Source organism: Chlamydomonas reinhardtii, chromosome 2 (assembly GCF_000002595.2).
Source record: "Chlamydomonas reinhardtii strain CC-503 cw92 mt+ chromosome 2, whole genome shotgun sequence".
Lineage (NCBI taxonomy): Eukaryota > Viridiplantae > Chlorophyta > Chlorophyceae > Chlamydomonadales > Chlamydomonadaceae > Chlamydomonas > Chlamydomonas reinhardtii.
The window spans coordinates 2,018,067-2,028,557 of NC_057005.1; the positions used below are offsets into that span (position 1 = coordinate 2,018,067).

The following is a 10,491-nucleotide window of genomic DNA, read 5'->3' on the forward strand; positions in this document are numbered from 1 at the left end:
ACGCAGGGTTTGACACGCGTCTTTAACGGCCCTCCGGATCCTGGACGTTCTCCTCAACGCCTCCCCTGACCCGAACTCCGTTCAGTTGGAGGCAACTGGGCTTCGTCCCAAGAGGTGCATGAAGGACGTTTCCCAATGACGTCTCAGGCACCTACGCGTATAATTGTCGTCGGCACTTGCGCCGATTGAAGCTGCTGGGCCAATGAACCCAGGGACCCCCTTTGAACCTGGGATGTGCGATTGAAGAAAGCGGGAACAGCCAGGGGTCAGGGGCAAACCCCGGGAGGAATGCGTACGGAGGGTTCAAGGCACGCGGTTATAGATGATGCAACGCATGCCACGCGGCACTCTTCATTCTGCACGGATGTCGTGCGGTCGCTGTGCCGGAGTCGTGTTGAGGTGGCAGGAGGTGGCTGGGCGAGCGGACTGATGTCGAGTGTCAGCTTTGAATCACGGCACGCTTGACGAAACGCCATCCCTCGTTACAAGTTTCTGTCTTTGCCGCTAACGTGCCTGGCACCGGTATCGGGACCGACCCGGGGGGGACCGGGGGGGGGGGCGGGGGGGGGGGGACCAACTACCAATCAAAGATGGGCGCGGTCTGTCAAGCACTCAAGCGTGCTCTCTTTGCAGATACAAGTCGGCAACTCGCTTCATTGCATTTGAAGTTCACCATGCAGCAAGGACTGAGCAAACGCTCCCGCACTAACCTTGAAACGCTGCCCGAGGACTCGCCTGTCGTGCACTTCCGCATGTCTCGTGCCAGAGAGAGTTTTTTAATTGACCAGGACAAGGGAGGCGGAAATTCAACAGTGGGTGGCGCGCGCGGCCAAGTTGCCAAAAGTCTCGACACGCATCTCCGCAACTGCGCGCATCCTCAACTCCTCTGCAAGCTAATTGCGTGCGTCGTCACTGCCGGCTTCTAACGAGCTGGCTTCTAACGAGCTGGATGACATACAAGAGCCAAAAGCTGAGGGTGCGCGCAGTTGCGGAGATGCGTGTGGAGAGGTTTTTTTTTGGCAACTGTGCCGCTCGCTTTGAAGGCCGCGGAGGAGCAGGGGGTTGCTAAGGCCTTGGCCACCGGCAGGGTCACCTTGGCCACTGTGCTGGAGGTGCTGTCGCCGTGGCGGTCACACTAGCAGACAACTTTGGCGCCCTCGCGCCCCTGTATATTTGTACGCGAGCTGGCGGCAGCCGCGACCTGCTCCCACGGCCGCAGCGGTTCCCAATACAGCTCAGCCATACATACCCCATGCACAGGCGTGTGTACAAGAGTGCTGCACGAGCCATGAGTAGCGCCACGCACGGGGAGAAGGCCGCGTACGTCACGACCTTGGAGACGAAGGCCGCGCACGCCATGGCCACGATCTGCTTACACGGCCGCAGCGGCAATGGCGCGGCGTGATGGCCGCGGCCGTGGCGTGCGCGGCCTTCGGCTCCATGGTCGCGGTGTGCGCGCCTTCTACTCGTGCGTCGCGCTGCTCATGGCTCGCGCAGCACTCATGTACACACGCCTGTGCGTGAGGTATGTATGGCTGAGCTGTACTGGGAACCGTGGCGGCCGTGGGAGCAGGTCACGGCTGCCGCCAGCTCGCGTACAAAACGTACAGGGGCGCGAGGGCGCCAAAGTTCTCTGTCAACACCTCTAGTGTGACCCTGCCGGTGGCCAAGGCCATAGCAACCCCCTGCTCTTCCGCGGCCTTCAAAGCGAGCGGCACAGCTGCCAAAAAAGCCGCGATGGTCGGTGCTGCCGACGACCTGTTGCTGCTAAGACACGAAGACGCGGGTTGTGGCAGGCGACTGGATGTTGTTGTTTGTGTTCGTGGACCGTCATCATTGTGGTACAGCTGGCCAGTCTGCAAGTACGGTACGGTATACTGCTGTTGGTGCCGGAGGGCAGGTGTGTTTGAGGCTTTGGCAGTTAAGCTGTTGACTGGCCGGCGGCGTATACAGCGTGTTGGGGGCGCTGTTGGTGGCGCTGGTGCTGGTGCTGTTCCCTGAATCAATGGCTTTGTGCGTGCGTATTGCCGGTGAGGCACACTCGTTTTTGGACTGTTGAAGTGGTTCAACACATACATGTGTACAGCAATGAGAGTAGTGACTGGGCTCCCTGCCATCTGCCGTGTGGGCGGCCTTGAAGCGACATGGAGCTTGTGGTGGTGGAAAGGCTGGCATGGTGTGCTGCCGGCAGCCGGCAGCAGGCACATTTCTGGCACGAACTGTCCCCTCCCACCCATCTGCAACGACTATCCCGAATGTCCACCGTGTACCCCTGAACGCGCACAGGCCCCGCCATTGACGTTCGATGTTGGGTCCCAGCACTGGCCAGCAGCTCTCTCTCTCTCTCACCGCCCTAATTTCTGCCAGCAGGTTTAGTACCACACAATTCGCGCAATTTATCCACAAAGAATGAGTTGCGCCCTCTGCACCCTTGCGCCATTCAGGCCTTGGTGGCACCATGGGCAGGGTGCAAGCTTGCATGACAACAAGGGCCAACGTATGTGCCGCAAATCCACTAAATGCATGGTATATGGGTTACTACACCTGAGCTGACGCGTATATGGCCTCTGTGTGCAGTTCGTCTCACACCGAATTTGCAAAACCCCTGCTGCTTCGCAGTTCCCCGGCTTGCCCGGTTGCCCCTCCCCCCTTCCCAATCGCGCATTATGCTGGGATGACGGGAACCACTTGGTGCTAGGCCCCAAGTGGACAGCGGGAGACTACGCGAGCAGGCGGCTCAGCGGGGGCTGGTGGGGTAAGGTGGGGTAAGGGGACAGCGAGGTGCGTGGAGGCAAAGTCGCGCGAATCACTAGTCGTTAAATTTCCGTAAACCCGACGCATAGGCAACCATAATCGCGCATTCAGATGTGACGGCGCCATCATCTTTGATCAGATGGGGGAGAGGGGAGAGGGGAGAGCGGAGGGAGGGGTGTGCGAGAGTTGCGTTTGAGTTTGAGAGAGGAGACTTTGCGCCTGCTGGTCGTGAGCTGTGTTCAGCCGCTCAATTGTAAAACTATAAGCGGCGTGTATTGATTCATCAATGGAAAACATGGAACCGAGCGCCTGGTCGCGACTCAGTGAGTCTTGCATGGAGGCCTTTCAGGTACAACCGCAGGGCACTGAAGTAAGTCAGCTATCGCAGCACAGATACTGCTTAGTAGATATCACTGATTACAGTTTCCCGATTGGTCCCTCCCTGTGGCCTCCCTCCCTCTGTTCTCCGACGGTTGTGCTGACACCGACAACGTTCGGCGCGCCGCCCGCAACTGCGTCTCAGACGGCGACTAGTTTGTCTACCTGGCAATAGACCGCCTCCATAGCAGCTCAGCACGTGTGGCTTAGGGAGTCACGTCTTACGCCGGTACATATTAGTCCAAATGGACCCCGCCACGCTGCAACATGCGCTGATTTTTGCCTGCCTTCTGTGCGCTGGAGTAGCTTGCTTGAAAGCGCTCCAATCTATAGCGCGGCGTCTGCGTAAGAGGTGAGCTTAGGGCGTAGGGCCTCACACACCAACACGCCGAGGTGCAACTCAGTGGTTGTCAGCAGCTTATTCCAACAGGCGATTCAAACTTATGTCCTCTGCCGCTATCGATGGCCCAAGGCGGCTGTGCCCCTGATTGCAAGCCCCATCTTCCCGAACGTATGCGCCTTCGCGCGCCGCCAGCCCTCAAAAGCTTAAATGTATGCCTACCTATAAACGCAGGCAATCAGCGGCACGAACGCTCGGGTGCGGCGGCTCGCGCGTGGCGACTCCGCGAGCACCGCTACCGGTTCCGTCGCCCGCCGTTGCGTGCACCTGCGCTTCCGCGGCCCCGTTCAGCAAGCTTGCGAAGCAGTCCTCCTCTCTCAGGTCCAGGTGCACTAGCTCACTTGTGCAGTTGCGGTTTGGCGCGCCGGTTGCAGTTGCGGTCGCCAACGGCGGCTTAGTTCAGTCGCCCGCCAGCTCGGCGCCCTGTAGCGTCGCCGACAGCGCCGAGAGCCTCAGCCGCAGCAACAGCGGCATCTCATCACCTAGCGACAGTGACACCGAGTCCAACAGAGGTCGCCGGCTCAGCACCAGCAGTACCTGCAGCGCAAGCAGCGCAGGTGGCTCCACCTGCGCCCGGCACTTCCGGGCCGCTGGCCCCGTTGCGTGCAGCGCCGCGGCGGCCGCCGCCGCCGCGCCGGCGGCCGCGCTGGCTATGACACCCAGCGCCTTAACGACCTGCAGCGACTTTAGCACCACCCCTATCACCACCGCCACCGCGACGACGACCACCGCCAGCATCGGCACTGCTTGCAGCAGCGCCAGCAGCAGCACTGTACCCAGCCCGCGCCCGCCGCTGCGCTCCTCACTGCGTCGGCCCAAGGCCGCCCGCGCCAGGGCCGGCTGCGGCAGCCCGGCGCCGCGTAAGACGGTGACGTTCAGCGCAGGCGGCGACACCATCTGCACACCACCTACCGCGGAGGCGCTCGGGCTGCTGGCCGCCGGCGCCAGGGCGGCGCCGGTGGTGCCCACTGCCACGTCGTCCGCCTGCAGCATCCCCACGGCGACTGCGGAGCCGTCCATCGCCGCCGCCCCCGCACGCTCCCTGTCTGCCGAGCTTCCCGCCGACCCCTCCACCGCGCCGGCCGCCGCCGCCGCCGCCGCCGCCGCGCCCGCCCCCGCGTCGTCTTGGGCGCCGCTGCCGCTGCCTCTGTCGCCGGCGCCCTCGGCGGCCTTCAGCACGCCAGGGCGGCAGCGCGTGCAGCAGGCGTTGGCGGAGGCCAAGGCGCGGCACGGCCACCTGGGGCGGCAGCCGCTGCCGGCGGCCTGGCCGCTTCCGCCGCACGCACCGGGCTACGAGGCAGCGCTGCGCGCTGAGGAGGCGGCGCGGCAGCTGCTGCTGCAGGCGCGGGAGCCGCAGGTGCCCGGGCGGTGGGAGCGGCTGGCTGGCAGCCCCAACCTGCCGCTGTCACACCAGGACTCGGGACTGCTGTCGCTCGCGTACGCCGCGCCCTCGGAAGCGCAGCAGGTTGACGCGGGCCGCAGTGCGGGCGGCGTGGCGGCGGCGGCGGCGCTGCGCGAGATGCTGGCGTCTGAGCCGCTGCTGCTGGCGCGCGTGGTCGCGCGGCAGCAGGCGCTGTCGCCGGCGCTCGCAGGCGCAGCGGCGGCACTCTGAGGTGCCGGGGGCGCTGCGGCTGTGTGATGCTGGCATGGCCCATAGTCGCTCGAGGAGGGCGCTTGAATGGCTTATTGTTTGATTAGCAAACTGCAGAAGCGAAAACAAACGCAACAATGGGTAACATACATCACATCAGCCAGTGTCGCTATCGCTGATGCTGTTATATACGCTTGCGTTTTGGGAATGTTTTGGTGCTTGACTCATTTTCGCTGGCTTTGTTAGGCTATACAGAACGTCTCAAGTCAATCCGTATGTGGGGCGTCGAGTTGGATGGGATGGTGGCAGCTTTTGGAGTGGTGGTTGTATGCCCCTAGAGGAGACTTGCTGGGGCACGCGGCACGTGCCCAGCCAAGCGTAGCGCACAGTCCCGCTTATCGCGTTCAACATGTCTTGAGTTTGGGTGTGTGCGTGTATGGGGTTGGCAGGTACAGACGACGCATGTCGCGGATGTTTCACGGAGTTCTACATCGAGAGGCGCGGTCGTGCGGGCCTGCATGGCGATGACTTGGCCGCCTGCGTCACGTTTTGTGCGGTTACAACAATAAACATTAGCAGGTTGATTGTAGCGTACTGAAATGTCGCTGCCTGTACAGCGAGCGCAGAGTGAAGTAGCTCCAAGCAGCGCGTGCAGCTGGTTGAGAGTATACAGTGTATGGATGTATGGGCAAGGCGGTGAGGCGGGACAGAGGCGCGTGAACAGCGGCTTTAGGCCACTGGTGCCGCCTGCGGCCTGTGCTGCACGTGAGAACCTCAGCGCATTAGCCTGACAAGGCGCGCTGCCAGTTTTGTCTCGCTTGATTGAATTGTCCGCCGTCAGATGACTGCGCGACGTGTGTGGGACTGTGAGAGTATCGCGTATGCGTATGAGCAACGAACTGGAACTCAGCAGCAGAAGGAGCGAGACCGGAACCGGGGCGGTGTAGGCATCCGCACGGGAGAGGTGTGGCGCCAGGAAGGAAGGTGTCTACCGCATTGCACGTGGCTGTGTGTAGCTCAGAGCGAATGCAAACTGCCGAATGGTATGGTCACAGAATTGCGCAGGTGTAAGAGGAGCTGTGTGTCTGTGCAGGACATTTATTATTTCACCAGACCGGCGCGCCTGACAGAGGATTACAGTAGGTTGGATGGGGCGGACCGGTCTAGCGCGGACTAGTATGTGACTGAGCTGTACCGCAACAAGTCTTCAAGGACAAGTACCGTGGACAAGTATCCAATGATGCGACTGGATGCCCGGATCGCAGTGCCCCTCCAAGATGTTACAGGCTTACAGCAAGCCCGACGCTGCCTAGCTCTTCTCTCTCCCGTGCTTGGCTGCCCACTGGCGCATATCCGCAACATGCATGTACAGCTATGGCGGCTACGGGGCAATGAACGGCAGGCAGCATACGCAGCTCCTTCCCCTGGGCGGCACTGAGACATACTGACACAGTGCAGCAAACGTAGCAAATGTTCAGGACTTGATCGTCAGGACTTGTTCAGGACAGGCGACTGCCGTACACGTACTGCGTAGCTGTCAGCGGCAGGGCTGCAGCACAGTAGCACACATGCCAGGTTTGGCGCACGCGTGTTTTGCACAAGCTGCCAACACGCACCGCGTGCTAGTGCCATCACCAACACTGTCCAACCAGGCGTAAGCCCCTGTAGTGGCATGCTGCGGTGTTTCTGCTCACTGCTGCACCAACATGAGCTATGGAGCGCAGCCATGCAAGCAACAGTTGGGCCATGCCAATGCTCTGTAAGCCAACCGGTGCCTGCCGTCAGCAAAAAAGGGCACCACATCCCTTAGCACGCCACGGGTCCGCCACGGGTCCGGCCGCTGCCCCGTCACTCAATCCAGTTCACCAACTGCACCAGCTTGCCTGCTCCTTGGCTCAACCCCTCGTACACACTGAAGCCCTCCTGCTCTTCCAATCCTCCTGTCCCTTGGCCACATGCCCAACGCCGCCTTCGCTCGCATGCTAGCCCTGGGTTATCAGCAGCCCACCACCCGCCGACCGCACGGCCGCCGCCCAGACTTCCTGTGCGCGGCGCCATTCGCCCCAGCCGCCAAGCCGCCGCCACATCCCTCCTCACACCTCCATCCCTCCGCCTCCGCACACACCTAGCTGGTGTACAGCACGTCCTCCCAGGGGTGGCGGTACAGCGGCTGCTGCAGGCGCTTCTGGTCCAGCGCGTGCCCCACCAGGCCGATGGAGCGAGCCACCACGAACAGCGCGTTCAGGTAGCTGCGCAGGAGCAGGGAGGAGGCAGGGAGGAGGCAGCAGTAGCAGAGGGCAGGGAGGAGGCAGGCAAGGTTTCAGTGGCCGAAGTCGCTAGGTCGCAAACGGGGCATGAGAGGGTCAGTGATCCCTTGTCACCACGTCCAAACACGACCTGAGCACTGGCATGCGCCTGCCAGCCCATCCCTGCACCCCTTACAGCTGCAGTGCCCCCCCATGAGTCATGGGAGGTATCCTTGCAAGCCGGGGGCGCCCAGCAACCCCTGCTGCTTGCTATCCCTCTCTCCCTCCCTCTCCCACCACATCCACCACACGCCGACCCTGTCCCGCGCCCTCCCCTGCTCCTCCGCCGGCCTCACCCGATCTCCACGATCTCCTTGGCCTCCTTGTCGCTGAAGCAGCCGGACGAGGCCAGCAGGTCCAGGAACAGCGCGCCGATGCAGCCGTCCACGTTGAGCACCTGAGGGAGGGGGGGCAGGGAGGGGGGTTACATTCATGATTACTGTTGTAAGAAGTGAAGGCGCAGCCAGGAACAGTCGTATAGCAGGCGCGTTGTGGGGTGCGAGGTGGAGGTAAGAGCAGGTAAACGTGTACAGTGTTGTCCGTATGCGTTTTAGATAGGTGCTGCGCACTATGTGCATGTAGGTCCTACTGAGGCCCCCTGATGCTCACCAGGTTGGGCGCCTTCTGTAGCGTGTAGGTCTCCACCTCCACTGCGTAGTCCAGGTAGCGCGTGGAGGGGAAGAACTGCAGGGGGATGAGGGGAGGGGGAGGGTGGCAGGGGAGTTCAAGGGGAAGCGGTATTGAATTAGTACATATGAAATAGAGCACACGCGAAACGCCTTCCCCCATCCAGGCCTTCCTACACAGGCTCTCAGCCCCCAGCCCAAGTCGCCACGACGTTCCAAACCCAGCCCACCTGCATTCTTTCAACCTCCCCCTCCCGCGCTCCACCTCCCCGCACCTCCCACCATTACCACTCCCACCACCACTCCCGCCGTACCACGCCCGCCACCACTCCCCCCTTTGTTGTTTGGTTCCGTTTGGGCTGGTATTCACAAACATCCTACCCCTTCCCCTCCCCCCTCCCCACCTTGCGCGCGTACTGCTGCAGCAGCTCCACGCGTTTGTCGCGGTTGTCCTTGGACTTGATGCGGTGCCCGATGCCCGCCACACGGATGCCCTTCTTCTTCAGGCCCTCCACGAACTCGGACGGCGACTGGCCGGCGTCGCACGCCGCCTTGAAGTAGCTGTGCGGTGCAATGTGAGGTGCGGTGGGGTGGGGTGCGGTGGGATGAGGTGCGCGGTGCGGTGCGGAGGCGGACGGGGAAGAGGCAAAATGTCCTGCCTTAATTCTGGCCCCGCTGTGGTCCCCAAGGTTACCCGCCGCCCTCACGGTACGAGGTCACGTCGGCACGCTCGGGTCTCACCGCGCGGCGTCGTCGATGGCGCCGCCGAAGCGCGGGCCGATGGTGAGCAGCCCGCTGACCAGGCTGCTCACAATGTCCTTGCCGGCGCGGCTGGTCACGATGGCGTTGTGCGCGCCCGACACGCAGGGGCCGTGGTCGGCGCACATCATCACGCACATCTGCAGGGGGGGTTAGATTCACAGTTAGTTAGGCAAGTGGTAGATGTTGTGGACAATATTGGGGAACAGCAATCGCGGGGGGCCGGGAGCAGTGGAAGCGGGATTGGCGCAGGAGTGCGTGTGGGGAGGCACCGGCATTAGCGGGCTGCTGGTCAAAGGTTGCGAGTGCGCCCAGGTGTCTTAGCCGTGTGGGAGGGTACCGGTATCGGCGGCTACGCCGCTGCGCATGTCGTTGGCGACGAGGCGGCACGCACGAGCGCACGTCCGCCACACACTCGCACGCGCCGCCGCACCTCGATGAACTTGGTGGCGTACTTGGGCAGCTTGCGCTTGAACCACAGCAGGCTGATCACGTCGCCAATGCCGTAGTCGCCTGCGGGCGTGTGTGTGTGCGGGCGTGTGTGTGTGCGGGCGTGTGTGTGTGCGGGCGTGTGTGTGCAGGCGTGTGTGAAGCACAAGAGAGCTCCAGATGCGCCGGCGAGGACACCGGCGTGCTCTGCCCACCCGAACCCGCATGCCCCCAGTGCCCTGCGCCAGCAGCCCCCTCCCACTCCCCATCTCCTCCCACCCGCCCATCCCAGTCTCCGCCCCCCTGCCTGTGCTCCGCAATTTTAGCCGGGTATTTGGGCTGGTATTAACACACACAACCCCCGCCCCCCCCGCCGACCCATCCCACCCTCGATCAGCTCCGACATGCTGACGCCGTAGTAGGTGGGCTCCTCGCCGCGGTCGTCGCAGATGGTGGACACGATGTGCGTGGGCACACGGACCTGCGGGAGCGACGCGCGCACACACACACGCACACACACACAGGTGTGCTCTTTAACACACACAGGTGAGCGCGGCCGCGCGCATATGCACATGCCTTGCCCTATGCTGTTGTGACTTAGCACAGCCTGGCTCACGCACTGGCCTGCATACGCCACAGCCCGCGCCTTGTCATGTGGCAGGAAAGGTTCCGCTGCCTTTGCAGCAGTGCCACGGCAGCACCCGGTGCGGCCTGCGCCCGCCAACTCCTTCCCTCCGGCTGCCCTCCCCAGCCCTCTTCCGCCCTCCCCAGCTTACCTTGCCCGCCGCCACAGCCGCCGCCAGGTCCTGCGGTACGGCGGGCGCCGGCACGTCCGCCGCCGGCACCAGTGTGCCCGCCGCCACCAGCCGGTCGTACACCGACCTGCGGGGGGGGGGGGGGGGTACATTCATGATTAATTAAGAAGTGAACTCGTAGACAGGTACAGTTGCAGCGTAGACGCGTTGTTACTGATGTCCGTGAAGTCCAGCGGCCAGCTCCAGCGCGTAGACCCGCCGAAGGCTACTGCTGCTGCTCTCCCATTTTGTCTAACGACTATTCTAAGTAGGTTGATCGTATTGTAGTAACGTCAGTAAAACGATCACGTATAGCTCAGTAGCGCTCGGATGCATATGCGGATGCGAGTGCAACGCGACCGCCGCTGGACTGGGGGGGGGTTACATTCATGATTTACTAAGAAGTGAAGGCGTAGGCAAAGCTTCGCCTGCCCTAGCCGTATCTGAAACGCCA

At 62.5% G+C, this 10,491-nt stretch overlaps 2 protein-coding genes across 2 annotated transcripts in view; one reads left to right on the forward strand and one right to left on the reverse strand.

Moving 5' to 3' along the window:
• Nucleotides 1-3,169: 3,169 nt before the first annotated feature.
• On the forward strand, nucleotides 3,170-6,381 carry CHLRE_02g088551v5 (uncharacterized protein). The gene is made up of 2 exons (XM_043059377.1): nucleotides 3,170-3,484; nucleotides 3,707-6,381. Exons 1-2 carry the CDS (start codon nucleotides 3,378-3,380, stop codon nucleotides 5,142-5,144), a joined length of 1,545 nt encoding a protein of 514 aa, XP_042927011.1. The 5' UTR covers nucleotides 3,170-3,377; the 3' UTR covers nucleotides 5,145-6,381.
• Nucleotides 6,382-6,391: 10 nt separating this feature from the next.
• Nucleotides 6,392-10,491, reverse strand: part of CHLRE_02g088600v5 (uncharacterized protein) — a 7,888-nt gene continuing 3,788 nt past the window's right edge. The window contains exons 10-17 of the mRNA XM_043059378.1: nucleotides 10,020-10,125; nucleotides 9,631-9,724; nucleotides 9,248-9,327; nucleotides 8,797-8,954; nucleotides 8,460-8,616; nucleotides 8,039-8,113; nucleotides 7,726-7,826; nucleotides 6,392-7,372 (exon numbers count right to left, since the gene is read on the reverse strand). Of these exons, the coding sequence (XP_042927012.1) occupies nucleotides 7,249-7,372; nucleotides 7,726-7,826; nucleotides 8,039-8,113; nucleotides 8,460-8,616; nucleotides 8,797-8,954; nucleotides 9,248-9,327; nucleotides 9,631-9,724; nucleotides 10,020-10,125 (895 nt within the window). The 3' untranslated portion in view covers nucleotides 6,392-7,248. The remainder of the gene's footprint in view (nucleotides 7,373-7,725; nucleotides 7,827-8,038; nucleotides 8,114-8,459; nucleotides 8,617-8,796; nucleotides 8,955-9,247; nucleotides 9,328-9,630; nucleotides 9,725-10,019; nucleotides 10,126-10,491) is intronic.

Excerpts from the sequence above, each read along its gene's own strand:
- CHLRE_02g088551v5 (XM_043059377.1), top strand. The coding sequence starts at position 3,378 with ATGGACCCCGCCACGCTGCAACATGCGCTGATTTTTGCCTGCCTTCTG. Across the intron at positions 3,485-3,706 it reads GCGCGGCGTCTGCGTAAGAG|GCAATCAGCGGCACGAACGC; the intron begins GTGAGCTTAGGG and ends CTATAAACGCAG.